The sequence below is a fragment of the Amborella trichopoda genome, chromosome 10 (assembly GCF_054954075.1).
Source record: "Amborella trichopoda isolate Santa Cruz 75 chromosome 10, AtrichopodaSantaCruz75HAP2 v2.0, whole genome shotgun sequence".
NCBI lineage: Eukaryota > Viridiplantae > Streptophyta > Magnoliopsida > Amborellales > Amborellaceae > Amborella > Amborella trichopoda.
In genome coordinates, this window is record NC_142345.1 from 43,650,586 (window position 1) to 43,670,874 (window position 20,289).

The 20,289-nt window shown below is 34.4% G+C and overlaps 1 protein-coding gene across 4 annotated transcripts; it reads left to right on the forward strand.

The window, feature by feature from the left end:
- Positions 1-753: 753 nt before the first annotated feature.
- On the forward strand, positions 754-19,987 carry LOC18447514 (serine/threonine-protein kinase AFC1). Of its 4 annotated transcripts, XR_016042262.1 has the most exons (13): positions 754-1,478; positions 2,659-2,830; positions 3,649-3,675; positions 4,583-4,736; positions 4,859-4,907; positions 5,008-5,122; positions 5,292-5,383; positions 6,229-6,385; positions 6,515-6,579; positions 7,109-7,206; positions 7,696-7,801; positions 10,118-10,207; positions 19,563-19,987. XR_016042262.1 is itself a non-coding variant. In XM_088849196.1 (12 exons), exons 1-12 carry the CDS (start codon positions 1,377-1,379, stop codon positions 19,719-19,721), a joined length of 1,296 nt encoding a protein of 431 aa, XP_088705322.1. In that variant the 5' UTR covers positions 754-1,376; the 3' UTR covers positions 19,722-19,987. The 4 variants fall into 4 exon arrangements, 3 of the variants coding, with proteins under 3 accessions (XP_088705322.1, XP_088705323.1, XP_088705324.1); XM_088849196.1 differs by lacking the exon at positions 10,118-10,207; XM_088849197.1 differs by lacking the exons at positions 2,659-2,830; positions 10,118-10,207 and having other exon boundaries at positions 932-1,478.
- Positions 19,988-20,289: the final 302 nt, after the last annotated feature.

Below are 20,289 nucleotides of genomic sequence, written 5' to 3' on the forward strand. Positions count from 1 at the left end.
TATTTGCACTACCCGAGTGAGTTCTCATAATGCCGGAGCGCTATGGCTCAGACATGCATTGCCATAACGTACATTCAAAATACCGGAGCGCATGTTTGTACTGCCAAAATACAAGTAAAAACATGAGAGAAGGCCGTATGAAAACAAACAAGGGTAGTTTGGTCTTATTTCATGCTATTTTTAGGTTGGGGGTTATTTGCGATGAAAAGTTATTTGGAAAAAAAAAGCGAGAGAAAAGATTGGGATGGGGTAAGTTGCATATAGTCCTTTTAGGTTGGTTTTTATAAATTTAGTGCATATTTCTTTAGCACCTTTTTGAAAAATAACAAAAAAAAAAAAAAACCCCATAAACTACATGTTCTATACAACTTACTCTCAACCTAACTTTCTCTTTCATTTTTTTCCATAATATACTTTCAACGCAAATACCCCAATCAAATAAAAAATTAAAAATATGTACACTACCCTGCCTTACCTTTACTTTACTCCCACTTTTCTTTCATCTATCTCACTAAAATAGGGGCTCCGGCACTGTGTAAATACGATCAATGAGTAGTGCTCTAGTATTGTGTAAGTGTGCTCCGACACTTTGTAAAGTGTGGTACAGCAGTAGCACTATAGCACTAAATGTTATTGAATTTCAGGGTTCTGACACAGACTGTATAGCCGTACTCAGTTTCAATTTGGTAGTTATCGTAGTGTAGCCCAAGACTTGTGCACTCTTGGCAATGTGATTGTGCACTTCAGCATTGTACCATTGGGTCCAAAAGTGAACATGGTAAAATGATTTTTGTATACTAGAAGAGTATTTTCGGCTAAAAAGCTTTTTTTCTTGGGGGAATTGTTTTTTGTGTACGATAACAGCATTTTCGCCCAAAAGCGTTTTTTTTCTGGGGGTGTGTTTGTATAGAAATTAGTTCCGGGGAGAAATGTGAGACGAAACCTTTATCGTTCCGGGCTTGCTTTAGAATGTGTAGCGTTATGATTTTTGTATTCTTTCCTCTCCCTATCCTGGTCTCTCTCTCCATTAGCTCCTCTTTTATTCTTCTTTCTCTCTCCTCTCTCTCTCAATTAGCATCTCTTTTGATCTCCTCTCCCTCTAAGTTCTCAAGAGGAGTACCTCTATGTAAATTCTCAATCGGAATCTCTCTCTCTTTTTCTTATTTCTCTCTCTAGAATTGGTCGTGTTCATTCTCTCTTTAGCAGCTCTCTGCAAATCTCTTAACTTTTTTCTCACCCTGCCTCAATTACCTCCCTCAAGAATCTCTATAACTTTTATCTTTCTCCCATTCCTTTCTCTTTCCTTATCATCTCTCCGCAATTCTCACTATTTTTTTCTCTCTGTTCAATCTTTTTCAACAAGAATCGGTCTTTAAATGGAGACCCAATGGATTACAGAGTTTCCACACACGAACATGGACAGGCGCCCTAGGAAAAGGCCTAGGTTAACTTGGGACGTTCCTCCTCCTTCCTTAAAGGTAGATCCAAGTCCCTCTCCTCGTGTTAATATTTTTTTTTGCACATTGTATTGGCATAAAGTATATTTAGATCTGCCCTTTATGAGGCATATTGGAATGTTTGATCAAGTATCTCATTTTATCAGGGGATTACAATTTGATTTCCGAGAAATCTATTTTATTGCTTTTTCTTTTTCATTTTTTTTTGTTAGAGTTACATTTTTATATTGAAAGTTTTCCATCTGTATTTTGTTGATGTTTGCGTTTATTTTTCATCCAGAAACTCCAATTTTTACTTTTTAAAGAACATTTTGATCTATTTTAATTATTTTATTGGGTCGTGGTTGAAAATTCATGTAGTAACCTATTCCCTGATTTCTTGATCCTTTTTTCACCCGATTACAAATGGTTTTAATTGATAAATGATAACTAAAGTTGCGAAGATGTCACGCTTTTTTTCTTTCTCTTTAAGTTTTTATATTAGGATAGTTTTATACCTTCTGGAAATAATACATCAACTGATATTAACAGGAGATTTTTGAGCCATTCATAACATCTTTTGCTATTCTCTTGATAATGTTTTTCGTTTTGCTAAAATAGCAATATTTTCGTCATTCAGGTATCATATCTTGTTCTCCTGAAATTGTCATGGCCGGTGCACTGTGTTCAATCTCTTCTTGACATCTCTATCTCTCTCTCACTGACATATGATTGTGGTTTCTCAACGAATGCCGATAGATCTTGTTAAATTCATTATAAATCGATTGATTTCCCATTTATTCCTCTTGTAAGTGGCTAAAAAATGCATTATATTTATTCAGGACCTGTTTCCTGTTTCTGTTTACCTTGGACCTCTATTTTTTCGTGGGCTATGATTGTACATTCTCTTTTTTGATGACCTTGATTAGATACCCTGTTATGAGCAGTAGTAGAGTCTTATCTTGACTGTTTTAAATGGACGTTTGACCAAATTGAGCTCAACTGATAACCTAACTGGTCTGAACTCTGGTCATTGCAACTTCTATTTCTCATATTTCTTTTTGAAACGGAAGGGCTATATGGCAAAAACTTGGAATATTCATTGTATGCTTTTGAAGACTTATTGTTGTTAATGCCTCATTTTATACCACGAGGGTGAAATATAAGGTGATTACCTTGACATTTGATCTATAGAAAAATGGGTTGAAATGGTTGTGTGTAGGCGTATCCAGGTTTATATTGTCGGCAAGAAGTTGGGCATGGGCCAGTCTTAGACGATATCTATTCTTCTTTATATTTCAAGGGAGTGGCTCGTAATGTTTCCCCTCCTCGGCGACCTGATGATAAGGACGGCCATTACGTTTTTGCAATTGGGGATAACCTAACCTCACGCTGTAATTACGTTTTATCACCATATTTTGATGCTATTCTTGCATTTACAGCATACATTATATGATCGATCCGAATCACCATGGAAATATCATGGTCCATTTGGTTTTCACCATCCTTTGAAATGATTAACAGTGATGGGCAGAAAATGGAATCCACCAGAAAGGGCCATGAGCCCAACCATGGTGCCTACTCTCTCCATCATCGTCCATCATCTCATTGAATGGTGATGGCCCCATTATCTATTGCAATATTTTCCCCGTGATAATCCCATTGTTTTCCCTTTCTTTTAGTGTGGTGTATTTATTGTCCTGTTGTTTCAGTTTTTATGTTTTGTGTACCCATGTTAGTATCTATTTTCTTGCCTGGTGTAGACTAGAAGATACTTCAAAATTTTAGCCATATTTTAGCTTTAATGAAGGATTTTAGCTGAGTCAAGAGCGAGTTGCTAGGGCATTGCATTTACTTCTTGTTGCATGTTGCATTAATTTGGCATATCTGATCGGAAGCATGCATTACAGTGCTTTTGTTAGTTCTAAAAATGCTTCTTATTCCCTGTTTCCATGGGTGGTCTGGAGATTGACATGGCATTTTTATACGAATTACACTTGTGCCAAAATTTTGAAGTTTTGAATTTCTCTATTTGTCCTTCATAGTGAAAAGTTATGTACTTTCCTCTATACCTTTAAAAAAGTAAGAGTGCAGACTGATTTTCTTTCTCTTCGTTTGGGAATCTATCTCCCTCTATTTTCTTCTTTTTGCATCGCAATTGATATAGTTTTTAGTTTTTCACTTATACCTTGCTTCTTTTGTGTCATTGCAGATAGGATCCACAGCAAGATGGGTGAAGGTTAGCATCTTCTTAAATTGTTCTTTCTGGTTGTTAGCTTCCATTCCATATCTATATGTGGGATTACTGCTCTGATTCTCTTGTTTGTTAAGCAAAGATATTGAGTTCTTTTTTAGTTGTTTTCATCTTTGTTTGCATCCATGCTCTGATTACTACTATGCTTGATCACCATAATCGATCTTCAGCTGAATTCTGTATAGCTATGACCCTTAGTTAAGTATTGTTTCATTCAGATATGAAAAATTCGGTTACTTTCAACAAAAGTATCCTCCTATGTGCGGGGTCTTTGTTTGGATGGAAATCTGATGAAACCAGCTTCTGGCATTCAGAACTGTTTGGGTGTTTCTAGATTGATGGAAAATTATTGGGGTGTTTCTAATGTTCAACAGTCTGGCCAATCCTCATTATCTAGAAATGGATCTTTATCCCGAAATTAGCCAAACTTGCTCAAACTTCATAATGCATTTAAAATGCACACATATATATTTTAAAATTCCCCCACCCCCAAAAGAATGGGCCTTTGAGAAAACTGGCCAAATTATACTGAATTTAGCTGGATTTATAATATTTTTCCTATTACCTTAGGGCATCTGCTTTGTAAAATTTGTCTGATTTGTGGTGCTCTGTGCTGCACTTTGAACCCCCTGTTATACTGTTGAAAACTTTAATATTTGAACCACAGGGTGGTGTAACCATCATTCACTGTTACTTTACCTGCTTTAGATTTGCAATCAAATTGGAAATAGAATTGTAGTCAAAATGGAAATAGAATTATGTCTCTATTCTTTTCTATTTTTAAACTCGTTCAGTTATGACGAAATTGCATAAGTTTTATAACTTCCATACTTTGCGATGAAATTATTTATTCATTGGATGGTTTTCTTTTCCTGTTTTGCTAATATTGTAGGCACATTTGGGCAAGTTTTGGAATGCTGGGACCAGGAAAAGAGAGAAATGGTGGCCATCAAAATTGTGCGTTCTATGCAGAAGTATCGTGAAGCTGCCATGATTGAAATAGATGTCCTTCAGCAGCTTGCAAGACATGATCCAGGAGGCACTCGGTAGGGGTTTCGACTTAAGATGTACTTTGTTTAAAATTTTTCCTTTCTCCAATGGTTGTTGCTACCTGTTGGTCGGAAGCTCTTTTAAATGGATTTCGTGTAAGGAATTTCACTCTTTGCAGTTGTGTGCAAATACGGAATTGGTTTGACTATCGTAATCATATCTGTATTGTAAGTATTTGTGTTTTTTTATTAATTTGTGATGGCAATGTATACTCACTCCCCATTTACTTGGAGTTAAAACTTGGATGAATTGTAAATGGTTTAACAGGTATTTGAGAAGCTTGGGCCAAGCTTATACGATTTTCTACGGAAAAACAGTTACCAATCATTTCCCATTGATCTAGTGCGAGACCTTGGCAGACAAATGTTGGAGTGTGTAGCATGTGTGTGGACAATACTTCAACTATTTCTCTATATTTTACTTTGAAGTTGAGACGATCTTTTACTAGGATCTCCCAATATTTAGAGCTTTGACATTTTATCGTTCTTGTTGGTTAATCTCCTTACCATATCCCCTTTGTGCTTCTCATATCTTATTGGACTTGTTCACAGTCATGCATGAGCTACGGCTTATTCACACTGACTTGAAGCCGGAAAATGTCCTCCTTGTTTCTCCGGATTATGTTAAGGTGCCAGAATATAAGGTATACTATTTTTGCCTCCAAGCTATTTAAAGCATGTTTATGAAATTAGGCGTATATCAGGTGAATATGTTGAGTATGACAAGGTTTCTAAATGCCTTTCTCTATATTTTGGCTGAAATTGATAAGAAAAATTTGAAGTTAATTTTCTAACATTTTTATTGATGGCTACCTTTTTCTTTTCTCCCAGAATTCTGGGTGAATTGAAGCTGAAAATTTAGTTAATTTTGGCGTAAACTATGAAGCTCAATAAATTATGATTTTCTAAATCTCAAATGAATATATGGTATACAACTTATTTGGAGTTTTGGACCATAGTTTGGTTCAAAATCTGACACCCAGTTTGGTTCTCGATGTACATGTTGGTCTAGCAGTATCCATTGAACCTAAAAATGACAGCATTCTGCAAGTGGGATGAAAACTGGCATTTGCAATTTTCATCTCTCACAAAATGGAAGTGTTTTGTGAGTGAGCTAACACCGTACTCGGGGTTCAAAGATGGCAGCCAAAGGAACCACTTGAACCATATCGGTACGGTGTTCAAATATGGCAGCCAAAGGAACCACTTGAACCACATCGTGACCTAAGAAGCCACCCAACAGCTCCAAAGCATGTTTTGGGGTGGCATGAAAATGAACCCTGAATATTTTTTATCACCCTTCTTAAACCTGAAGATATAAGCATTTAAGCTTGAAATGCGGGTTATCGTGTACGACAAACATTTAAGCTTGAAATGTTGGGTATTAAGTAGAATGTTTTTCCTTATCTTCAAAATCATCTGTGAGCGTGAAAGGTTGGCTGATGTTCCCTTGTGTTTTGTTTCCCCCCATCTTCTTTGGGTGATTAAGTATTCCTCTCGAACTGCAAGGGAGGGTTCCTATTTTAAGAAATTGCCTAGATCAAGTGCAATCAAGCTCATTGACTTTGGCAGTACAACATATGAACATCAAGATCACAGCTATGTGGTGTCTACTAGGCATTATCGTGCACCTGAGGTTATTCTGGGTAACTTTCTCCTGACTTGTTGAAAGCAAGTGAAATGTTAATTCCGGGCTTTTGGAACATTTATTTTCAAGTTTTTAGAACTTGTTTCTTTGTGCATGTTATTAATGTGTTGTTTTACTTGATTTTTAGGGTTGGGATGGAGTTACCCTTGTGACATGTGGAGTGTTGGCTGTATATTGGTGGAGCTTTGCTCAGTGAGTTTAAATATTTGCATCTAATGGAGTTTCTTTATCTTATAAAAATAATTAATTAGGTTGCTCTGTGAGGAGCATAAGTTTCTTTGTCTTATAAAAAAAGAAGAGAACTTTTTTCCATTCTAATTGAAAGGCGTGTCTCTGAATTTATTTTGCGCCTATTTAGTGATACTTATTGAAGTTTGACTACCCATAATTTGAAGAACCTTTTGTCTTGTTCTTTTATTGATCATCCCAGAGAATAAAAATATTGGGGTGTATGCTTTGTATATTAGGAATTTATGGAATTTTGATATAGGTTAACTTATTTAAAATTGTTCTTTTCATTCCTTGCTGACTCTTTTTGTATTATTGGAATGTATCTCACTTAAGTCCCTTTAAGAATCAGGCAATCATATTACCCTTGAGCTGCCATCTTGTCCAATCCTCCACATCAATGAAATATTGACAAAAGTTACAGCATTTGCATTCTATTTGGTATATATAATTTTTTGGCTCCATTTCTTATGTTATATTATTTTATTTGCAGGGCGAAGCACTGTTTCAAACTCATGAAAACTTGGAACATTTGGCCATGATGGAAAGGGTATTAGGACCACTTCCACAGCACATGTTGATCAGAGCTGAGTACGTTCAAGTTTCCATTAGCAAAAAAAAGTATACATCTCAAGAGAAATAAGAAACATGACTGAAAATTGATACTACACTTATTCCTATGTTCTTGTTTAACTCTCTTTATGGGATTTATCCCCTTTACCTTTTGGTGTGGAGCGTTCTTATTGCCTCTAGCTGCAATTGAATGTCAAATTATCATCTCTATCTCTTTGCATGTGTACTAGTGTGTGTATTTGCGAGGGAGGGAGGGAGTTGGTGCTTCAACTGTACCTGATTATAACTCTCTGGGTTGATGTCCTTTGTGTTTTAGTGGAACTTCTCACTTCTATTATCATTTATGACTATTGAGTTATTACCTTGCTCTGTGGGTGTGTATGTTTGCTTGTTCCTTTGTGTGTGTGCATTTGTGTGTGTGTATGTGTGTGTGTGTTTGAGAGAGAGAGAGAGAGAGAGAGAGAGAGAGAGAGAGACATGACTCCTTCTATGTGGGTGGTTATACAGTCGACGGGCAGAGAAGTACTTCAGACAAGGAATGAGACTAGACTGGCCTGAAGGAGCTGCTTCGAGAGAAAGTATGAGAGCAGTCTGGAAGTTGCCTCGCCTTCAGGTAATTTATAGTTGAAGTTTCCAATTTAATATTCTGAGTGGTAAGTAATTACTGTCTGCTACTCTTTATACTTCACAAAAATATTACTTCGAGATATTAATCCTACATTTTCTTTCAAGAGTGGTATTTTCTCTTTCTAATGATAATGCTTGTAAAATGAAAGCCCTCTTGGCTTTCAATAAAATGTCATTGGACAACTGAATAAAATAGGATTGGTTGCCGGTTTATGAAATCAGAATGTCACTGAGGCTGAAAATTTCCAAAATGAGATTGGTTTGCAGAACGTTATTATAGATAAGGCACAAGATTCTTTTTATATGAGATCTCTCTCTCTCTCTCTCTATATATATATATATATATATATATATATATATATATATATAGTAAAACTCTTAAAAATGCCTATAGGCAAAATTGAATAGTGTTTGCCTGCAACATTATTAATTCTTAATCTGTGGTGGTTTTGCTTTAAAAACTGCCACAGATCTACAGGAGCCGTGGCCGTTGCCCATATTTTTTTGCATGAAAAAATACCGTTGTGGTGGTTTTTTAGTCCACACCGTCCGAAAAAATCGGACAATGCCAAGCCTATGGGCAAAAATACTGTTCATTTTCACCCATAGGCGTTGCATAGTCTCTTTCATATATATATATATATATATATATATATATGGCAAAAGATGGGATTAGCCCACTAGCTCATATGAACATATGAGCCCAACGTTTCAAATTGATTCTGGGCCGATCTAACGATCATGGATGTCTAGTAGTGTTTGAATTTTAGTTTTCTTTCTACTAATCCAAATCACTTGAAATTTTAGGCATGTGTTCATCAAAAATAGGTGAATCTTTGAAAAATATCAAAAAAATATTTTACATGAAATAAATTGACCAAAATACCCCCGAAAAGTTTCGGGGGGTATTTTGATCATTTTATTTTTGGCAAATACTTTTTTTTATATTTTTATTAGGTGCGCCTTGATGAGAAGAACACACACCTAAAATTTCAAGTGATTTGGATATGTATAAAAAAAATATTCAAGCACTATCGGACATCCGTGATCGTCAGATCAGCCCAGATTCAATTTGGGCCGTTGCGCTTATATGTTCATATGAGCTAGTGGGCTAATCCCATCTTTTCCCTATATATATATATATATATATATATATATATATATATAGAAATTGTATACTATGAGACTATTTACAGTAGATACAAGGAGCTCACAATTATTGTTGTTCATGAGATATGAAATTGGATGGTTGGGAAGATGGCATTGGTTGGGCACAAAGTACAAAATAAAATTTCTTGAATTTTGTGAGACACTTCAATCTATTGGATTTCACATCCAATGGCTTAAAATGATTGTGACCTCTATGTACTAAAAATAAATGGTCTCATAGTACACAATCTCATATATATATATATATATATATATATATATATATATATATATATGCAGGGTTATATACTACGAGACCATTTACCTTTAGCACGAGGTCACAATCATTTTTAGCCATTGGATGTAAAATCCGATACATTGAAATGTATCACAATATTCAAGAAATTTTATTTTGGACTTTGTGCCCAATCAATAACATATCCTCAATCACCCAATTTCACATCTAGCAATCAACAATAGTTACTGTGACCTTGTATCAAAAGCAAATGGTCTCATTGTATACATTTTCATATATATTTGTACTCATTTCCATATATATATATATGTATATATATATAGGAAAAAGATGGGATCAGCCCACTAACTCATATAAACATATGAGCTCAATGACCCAGATTGAATCTGAGCCGATCTGAGGATCGTAGATGTCCGGTAGTGCTTGAATTTTATTTTATTTTATACAAATCCAAACCACTAGAAATTTTAGGTGTGTGTTATTCTCATCAAGGCACACCTAATAAAAATATAAAAAAAATTATTCGCGAAAAACAAAATGACCAAAATACCCCCCAAAACTTTTCAAGGGCATTTTGGTTAATTTATATATGTAAAATATTTTTTTGATATTTTTCAAAGATTCACTTATTTTTTATGAACATACGCCTAAAATTTCAAGTGAATTGGATTTGTAGAAAAAAAACTAAAATTCAAACACTACAGAACATCCGTGATCGTCAGTTCGGCCCAAATTCAATCTGGGACGTTGGTTCATATGTTCATATGAGCTAATGGGCTAATCCTATATATATATATATATGTTAAGGTGTTCACACTATGAAGTAATTTGTCATCGTACGCAACAATTTTGGACACTTATATACTCTTGTTTTATATATGGAGAATTTTTTTACAGGGGTATTTTTGATCACTTGGAGGGGTGTGACATCATCCACATGAGTATGACATCACCACATCGAGCATTAAATGCCACTAGTGTGTCCATGTAGGTATATCACATTCTACATGGATGAATCACACCTTACCAAATGACAAAAAATACTCTTACTAATAAAATACTCCATGTATAAATAAGGATATATAAGTATCCAAAATTGTTGAGTACAATGATAAATTACTCGATAGTGTGAGCACTCTAATATAACCATATTATATATATATATATATATATATATATATATATATATATATGAAAATGTATACAATGAGACGTATTTGCTTTTGATACAAGGAGGTCACAATTACTTATAACCATCCAATATGAAATTTGATAGCTTGAGTGTGTTACAAAGTTCGAAAAAATTCTTTTTGAACTTCGAGCTTAGTTAATAGCATAAATGCAACCATCCAATTTCACATCCAATGGTCAAGATTAATTATGACCGCCTTGTACCAAAGATAAATGGTTCATTGTATACTTTTTTCATATATATATATAAGGCAGTGATTTCATGCAACGATTGTATCATAATATAATGCAACCACACTTCTAAAAAACCATGTTTGTGGTATTTGTATGATCCAAAATTTTGCACATTCACTCTCTTCATCTCAATAATCAATATAAAAAAAAATAAGTTAAAAAAAATAAAAATTGCACCCTATATATGGTCAAAATGAGTCCCCTCCAACAATGAATTTAGACTGTCTATTGGATAAATTTCAAGATCTAGGCCTTTTTGAATTCAAAATCATTTTTTTCTTCCTTAATATTGTTAATCTAATGATAATAAAATTATCTAAAAAATTTAGAACAAAAAAGGATCATTCTAAGGCCTAGATATAAACATCTCAATATCTCACCAAATTGGGCTAAAAAGATACTAGACTAGGTTGCATTTTCAAATTTTTCTTTTTTGTGGTTGTTCATTACATTGAAAAGAGTGTATATTTTAAATTTTAGATCAAACAAATGGCCCTAGCATGGTTTTTGAAGTTTGTTGCATTATATTATTATACGACTGTTGCATGAACAACATTGGCCATATATATATATATATATATATATATATATATATATATATATATGGTTTTGTTACGCTACACCACGTTTGGTGTAAACGCTTATCCTGCACAACAAAAGTTGATAAAAATCCATTGGAAAAGGTTGTTTAGATGTTGAAAAACCCTCTAATTGATCATCTTGACATCGAGATGTATGAATATGAAAAAAAAAAAGATTGAGTCATAGAAATAGTGCATCTTGCAACACATTATCTAGACTGTCCATTTTCAAGATTTTCATATCTTTATAGTTCTACTTGATTTTAACCATTTTTTGAGCTTACAATTTTAGAATTTGATATGAAAATAGATTCTGTGATAATCCTAAGAATTTTTACACCAAAATTGCATATTATGGTAAATTTGGAGGTGTGCCTTAATTGAATTGTTTATTATAGAAACCGCACCCTTTATGTATTGTTTGTGAGGGCATTTTAGTATTTTTATCATTAAAACAGAAAAATAGCCCCCAATATTTTAATGGTTATAGAGTAAAAGAGCCCCCAATATTTTAATGGTTATTATAATTGCCCCTCCCACGTGGCATGGAGATTTGGAGAAGGTTTTCAACTCAATATTTTAATTGTAGAAAAGGACTAAAATGCCTTCACAAACAATACATAAAATATTGGGCCTTTTGTATATTTTGGTCAACTTTTTGGTATGCAGGATAAGTGTTTACACCAAACATGGTGTAGTGTAACAAAACCCATCTATATATATAATATATGGGAAAGGTTGAGGTTAGCCCACTGGCTCACAGCTACATATGAGCCCAACAGCTCAGATTTAATCTGGGTCAATCATGACCTCATTTCGTATTTGAAATTTAATTTTTTTAAAAAAATTCAAATCACTTGAAATTTTGGGTGTGTATTCTGTAAAAGTAGTAGAATCTAAGAAAAATATCAAAAAATAATTTGCAAAAACTAAATGGATAAAAATATCACTAAAATTTTCAGGGGTATTTTGGTTAATTTATTTTTTTGAATTATTTTTTAATATTATTATTAGGTTTGCCTTGATGAGAAGAATGAACGCTTAAAATTTCAACTTATGTGGAGTTGTAAAAAAAAATTAAAATTAAAATACAAAATGAGGTCGTAACTATCAGATTGGCCCAGATTGAATTTAGACTGTTGGGCTCATATGTAGCTGTAAGCTGGTGGACTAACCCAAGCTTTTCCCTGTATATACTTATAGAAAAAGTTTATATAGAGCCAAGGCTCTAAACAAACAAATTAGAGCCCACCTCAAAAAGTTCACTAGAAGAGGTTGTTTTGATGCTCAAATATCCTCAAATTGATTATCTTGACATCAAGATGCATGTGCATGAGAGAAAAAATGAATTTCAAGTTTTGAAAATAGTTCATCTTGTAACGCATTTTTGGACCGTCAATTTTTTAAATTTTTCAAGTTTTCATAGATCTGCTCGATCTACACTATTTTTTAAACTTCAAATTTTTTAATTAAAGAAGAAAATATATTTTAAGGCTATCAGAAAGATTTCCAGTATTGAAACCACATTTCTCGACACTATTTGAATGTGGGCTTTACTTTGATTGTTTAGAACCCCAGCTCTATACAAATTGCACCCTATATATATATATATATAGAGAGAGAGAGAGAGAGAGAGGGAAAGCTTTCTATGTCGCCCCTACAACATAGAAGTTCTATCCTCCCTTTATCATCCAGCCGTCCATTTTTTATCAAGAGAGGCACTAACCGTTTGATCTTAGATCCGTCGTCTCAAAGTATTTATTTTTAATTTTTTAAAACAATTTTGCTGAATATGAAATTTGGCACGTGCCATCTTCTCATTGGGGCGCACCTATAAAAAATATTAACAATAATTTTTCAATAAAAAATAATGACCAAAATACCCCTTGAAACTTTCAGGGGTATTTTGGTCATTTTATTTTATTGAAAATATATTTTTTATATTTTTTGATAGTGCGAGTTTAATAGAAGAATGGACGTCCAAAATTTGGTGTCAAAACAGTTTATAGAAAAAGAAAATAAAAATAAAACAATGTAGAGACGTGACATTGTGATTGGGCCGATCTTAGCCCTCCATTAAAAAATGGACGGTTGGATAAGGGGAGGATAGAACTTCTATGTTGTAGGAGAACATAGAAAGCTTTCCCATATATATATCATCATAGCCTTTTCTGAACTATTTGAGTTGGCTACATGAATCGTAATCCTCTATTCTGCTTTGTAAAGGGTTATACCTTCAGTGAGGCTATAAATCCGCATATCTTTTCTCACTACTTCCAATTATATTCTTTCTCTCTCTCTCTCGCTATATATATATATATATATATATATATATATATATATATATATGGGTTATGTTTAGATGTTCACACTATGGAGTAATTTATTATTCTACTCAACAAGTTTTAGACACTTTTATACCCTTGTTTTGTATATGGATCATTTTTTTAATAAGGGTAGTTTTGGTCATTATGAGGGATGTGGCATCATCTATATAGGGTGTGACATCACCCACATAGAGCACACTAGTGGTATTTAATGCTCCATGTGGGTGATGCCATACCCCATGTGGATGAAATCACACCCCTCTTAATGACCAAAAATACTTTTATTATAAAAATGCTCCATGTACAAAACAAGGGTATAAAAGTATCAAAAATTATTGAGTAGAATGATAAATTACTCCATAGTGTGAGCACCCTAACATAACCCTTTTTTATAGTAATCTTATGTAAATTGCTCCTTAGAGCATGCAATGTCTTATGTCTGTGGTGGTAATTTACCACCATGTACTCAACTTGTATAATGAGTTTAGGTGTCTCAACTTGTATCATGAGTTTAGGTGTCAACGTGGTTCTAGAGATACTTAGGGAAAAGTAATATTGAAAATTTTCAACTGTAACATCAGGTAAAAAGCTTATTTTGAATCAGAACAAATAAAACTAAAATTTTATAATTTTATTGGTAAAGTAATATTATACTTATAAAGTTATAAATAATTGATTAAGATTTAAAGTTAATATTTAATTAAATTTGATTCTTTTTAAGAGAAATCAAAATTTTTATATTAAAATCTTATTCTTATATTTTCTTAAATAACATAACTTTTAAAAAATTGCTCATAAATGAAATTATTTTAATTATGATTTTTTTTAAAAAAATTAATGTTTTATATAAAAAATCACAAATATTGAAATTTTTATTAAATTTTTGAAAAGGATTTTTAAATAGTTGTAAAATAATTTAGTGGATTTTGTTAAAACACTATATTTATTAAATAACCTACAATTATAAGAAAATATAAAATTAGCGAAACATTTTATTATTCTAAAAAAATGGATCTCATGGTCTTTTAACATAAAATTAGTGAAATTAGAAACTAAAATGCAATCATTAACTGTGTAAGCTTTTATTGCCCTTACCTGTTCCAGAGTTACTTGGTGAGTAAGAGAAATGCCAAAAGTTAGTTTTATGACATGTCCGTCATGATTGTGCGCTTGAGTAAAAGACTGATTGAGAAGTTGTTTAAATTAAAAATTGAGGGATCTATTTTAAAATTACCAAATGCTTATTTTAAAATTATAGTACTGGATTTTGAGTTATAAATTACAATCTGGGCCGTTGGGCTTATCTTATTCCATCAGCTAATGGGTTGATCCTAGCATCATATATATATATATATATATAGCCTGAGTTAGGTTCATGCACATATGTCATTCTTTAAAAGTTTTCTAGGTTTGGTTATTGCTTCGGGAGTAGGTTCGGTTATTGCATATACCTAAAGGAATTTGTTTATATAAAGGTGAGACCCTAAACAATCAAATTAAGGCTTGCCTTAAAAATTCACAAGATGAGGTTGTTTCGATGCTGAAAACGTTCAATTTGATCATCTCAACCTCAAGATTTATGGACATGACAAAAAATAGATTTCAAGTCTTGGAAATTGTGCATCTTGTAATGTATTATCTAGACCGTCAATTTTCTAGTGTTCGTAGATCTGCTCGATCTACATTATTTTTTAATATTTAAAGTTTATAAATAGAGATGAAAATAAAATTTCAGGTCATCATAAAGACTTTTGATACTAAAACCACATATTTCGACTCTATTTGAAGTTGCCCCTTACTTTGATTGTTTAGGGCCTCAACCTTATACAAACCACACTCATATATAAAAGTCCATATTATAAGGTAAAGAATAATATAATTGAACTAATATCAATAATATAACATAGAACTAAAAGGTACATGATCTCTTACCACTAGCGGTGGCAATGGGTTGGATCCCATTGAACTCGGACTCGTACCCGAAGTGCCCCGATGAGTCAGACTTGTGGACCCATACCCGACGAGTCCAAAAATACAATACCCGTACCCGAGAGGGTACTAAGGACCTAGGACCCAAACCCGTGCCCGACAAGCTTTTTTTTATGTATTAGATTTTGAACATCCCCCACCCGTTTTATAGTTCTCACACCCCCATGAATTTGTTCACTTCTTGGATGTGGGATTAATCCCACCCACACATTCTCTCTCTCTCTAGACTTTTTTTGGGATGCATTGAAATCTTTTAAAAGCTGGGAACCATCTCACCCACCGTGCACGTGAAAACTGAAAAAGCTTTCAAGAAAAACACATTGAGATAAAGACAGCCGGCCTATTGCAAGAGAATGCCTTTAGCCCCATACGGCTATACCCATATGTGGTCGGCACGTGAAATCTGAAAAAGCAACATTTGAGTCATTTCCAAGAAAAAATGTTAGAGATACAACTAACCTCTCTCTTGCAGTGGCCGTACGTGGCTGTGAAGTCTCTTATAAAGCTACCATGGGATTAATCCCACATTGAAAAGTTGTATATAGTTATTGGGGTGTAACCTCTATAAATGGGGCGGGGGAAGGCTGTGAAGTCCATACATATAGGTCTCTCTGGTTACGAGGGTCATCTATTATATATAATAAATACGGGTCTGGGTATCCGCTGGGTCGGGTATAGCCATACCTGTAATCTTGGTACCCAAAATTGTTCGGGTATCACTTGTTGGACCCGGACCTTACCCGCGGGTTCAAAACTTGGATCCATAACCTAGACCCATGTTGGGTATACTCGTCTTGTCTCAATCGGGTTCAGGTCCAGTATATTATGAGTGTTTGGAGACATAAGATTTAGTAAAATGCTTGTAGGAATTCTTATGAGCTATTGTATATACTATATTAGGTCTGGTACCTGGACCCGACCCAAGACCTGACGAGTATACCCGACATGGGTCCGGGTATGGATCCAAGTTTTGGATCTACAAGTAGGGTTCGGGTCCAATAAGTGATACCCGAACAATTTCGGGTACGGGTATGGCTATACCCGACCTAGCGGGTACCCAGACCAGTATTTATTATATATAATAGAGGACCTCTTAACAAGAGAGACCTATATGTATGGATTTCACTGCCACGTGTGGCCAATGCACTTTTCTTGAAAATGACTCAAATGTTGTTTTTTCAGTTTTCACGTGCCAGCCATATATGGGTATAGATGTATGGGGCTATATGCGCATTTTCTTGCAATAGGCTAGTTGTCTTTATCTTAATGCTTTGTTTTTTTCTTGGAAGCTTTTCAGTTTTCACATGCACGGTGGGTGGCATGGTTCCCAGCTTTTAAAAGATTTTAATACGCTTCAAAAAAGTGTAGAGAGAGAGAATACGTGGGTGGGATTAATTCTACATCGAAGAAGTGAACAAATTCATAGAGGTATGAGAACTATAAAAGGGGTGGGGGAGGTTTAAAATCTAATACATAAAAAATGCATGTCGGGTCCGCTTCCCGGGTCCTTAGAACCCTCTCGGGTACGGGTATTATATTTTTGGACCCCTCAGGTCCGGGTATTATATTTTTGGACCCCTCAGGTCCGGGTCCGGGTATGAGTCCACAAGGGGTACGACCCATTGTCATGGATTTTCATTGTCCCATCAAATTGTTTTATCTGAAGTAAAGAGAGGGAGGATTTAAATTTACCTCTTGGGATATACTCTACATACACATACAAACAAAGAGAGAAATTGTTTTATCTGACTAAAGAGAGAGGATTTAAATTTACCTCTTGGGATAGACTCTACATATACAAACAAAGAGAGAATTATGAGTTTCAAGGGGGGAACATAGGACAGTGGTTTATAGGGAGAGTTGAAGTCCACTCTTAACAAAGAGAGAGAAATATGAGGAGAGGAGAACATAGGGCAGTGGTTTATAGTGAGAGTTGAAGTCCACTCTTAACAAAGAGAGAAATATGAGTTTCGAAGGGAGAACATAGTACAATGGTTTATAGGGAGAGTTGAAGTACACTCTTTTGAATGAGAACGAGATAAGAAGTGGGGTTAGAGAAATGAGTTGCCTAACCGAGAGATTTTATTTTATTTTTCCTCTTTGTGGTGATCTTTTTTGTTCATCTATCTTTGTTAATTTTAGAAAGTAATATTATGAGAGAGAGAGAGAGGATTTAGGGCATAGAGAGATGTGTGAATTTGGGTATGGGCTTTTTTATCTCATGCCATTCCTATAGTTTCTTAGAATATTAGCATGCTTGGCTGTATCACCTTACAAGTGTACTTCAGCGTAGGTTACATCGAAGTAGGAAAAGCCAAACTGGCTCTTTGTGTAATCTTATCTTGCATATACATTTGTATCCCTTTTTCTTTAATTCATCTTTTATATTTGACTATTCAAAAGTTGGCAGGTCTCTATTCAATATTAGGTTGTTATTTTTCCATGCACATACACAGTATATGTTTGATTTTATTATTGATTTTTACACACATATAAAGCAGGTAGGCGTAACTTCTAGCTTTTAAGTACCCACTCTTTCTCATGGAACTCTCTAAGCCTTCAAGAAATTGACTGTCATGCTCTCTCAACTTGCTACCAAAAAAAATAAAGCTTTTAGGTGTTTGAAATGTGCTACCAAAGGAATGCGCTTAAGTTTTATTTATGAAACTTAAATTTAGAAAAAAAGGGTAGATTTATTGAGCAAACAAAAATCTGCAAAGAGAGGGAGAGAGGAGAAATAAAAAACAAAGACCAAAAGAAGAGAGATGAAAGTGGGGGTGGCAATTGGGCCAAGTTGACCCGTGGACCTGATGGGATTGGATCGACGTGCGTCCGGGTCCATGTTTTGGACCTGGCTGGTTGGTTTCGGATCTGGGTCTGTGGTTCGTATGGACCCCTATCGGGTTGGGCCCAGTGCGGTCCGGGTTGACCCAACCTATCCTGACCTAGCTTTAAATATATAAAATATATAAAGATATATATTAAATAGAAAAAAGTTTATATAGAGCCAAGGCTCTAAACAATCAAATTGAGCCTACCTCAAAATTTTCATTAGAAGAGGTTGTTTTGATGTCCAAATATCCTCAAATTGATCATCCAACATCAAGATGCATGGACATGAGACAAAAAAGGATTTCAAGTTTTGGAAATAGTGCATATTGTAACCCATTTTGGACCGTCAATTATCAAGTTTTTATAGATCTGCACTATCGACATTATTTTTGAAGCTTTAAATTTTATAATTAAAGATAAAAATATATTTTAAGCCTATCACAAAAATTTCCAGTATTGAAACCACATTTTTCAACACTATTTAAATGTCGGCTCTAATGTGATTGTTTTGAGCCTCACTTTATACTAACCACACCCTATTAAATAATACGTAAAAGAATTCTTAATTTTTTTTTAAAATTTCTAGTCTTGGGTTTGCAGGTCCAGATCGGGGTTGGGGTTGGGGTTGGGGTTAGGGTTGGGGTTGGGGTAGGGGTAGGGTAGGGGTCGGGGTCGACGTGGACGCTACTCGACCTGTTGCCACCCTTAGATAAATGGAAATTTAGCAGTCGACACGTTGTTCACCATTGAATAAACAAATAGAGATGAAAGCAAAGAGAGGGAGAGATGATCACTTGAGACTCGAGAGAAAAGGAAAGACATTGTCAATTTTTTTTTTACTTTTAGCAACTTACGAGCTTACATTGAGAACTTCAAATTTGCATTTGTAAAATATTTGCACGTACATGGAATAGTTAAACCAAAAGTGTTCATCAAAATTTTTACATTGATAGAACATGAGTATTCAAACAATGAATAAATCACGAGTCTCTTTTTAACAATAAATTCTTAACAGTATATTATTTTTTATCTGTAAAAATAGCACATGGATTAAAGTTGCATGTTCTATTGCTAGTATACGTATAAATTGAAGTTACTAGGAGGATCTCTTTATAGGAAACCTCTCTCTCTCTCTCTCTCTTTCAAATATTGTTGGTCTGATAACTGAATTCTAAAATGCATATGCAGAATCTGGTTATGCAGCATGTCGACCACTCTGCAGGAGATCTCATCGATCTTTTGCAGGGCCTCCTTCGCTATGAACCCACACAGAGGCTCAAGGCAAGGGAGGCCCTTTCCCATCCCTTCTTTAATGGAGACTCAAGAAGGCCTGGTTATTTCTTGTAACTCTAATAATATTTTTTTTTCCTTTATCTCGGTTTTGTTGGTATTTTTTTGTTTTATGGTTGTTGGGAGGGTGGTGTTAATACCAAATTCAGTGGAAGATGCAGAATCATTGTCCGCTGGTTTTGTTGTTCTTTTTTTGTGGAAATTCTATGGGGTTTTTGTAAAGATAGAATTTCTTCTATATGATAAATTGAGGATGAGAAAATTGTAATATGACCGACACCTGAAACTTTGAAAGGGAGGTTGCATGAGTTTTAGCTGTTAAATTTTTTTTCAGTGCTTTTCTTTTTTTGAATTTCAATGAATTCTGATTTGGCCTCAACTTGCTACTGCTCTCTCTCTCTCTCTCTCTCTCTCTCTCTCTCTCTCTCTCTCAAACTCTTTAGCTTAGTATTGTGTGATGGTTACATGAAGTCATGGTGCTGAGTGAATCATAGTTCCGTCACATTGGATTATTAAAAAATCACAGGTTTGGATTGAGAATTGCTTATCCGAATTGGAAATCAGTGGTGGGGGGACCGGTTTTCAAAAAATATAGGGAATCGGCCTTATTCAATCCTAAAACCAC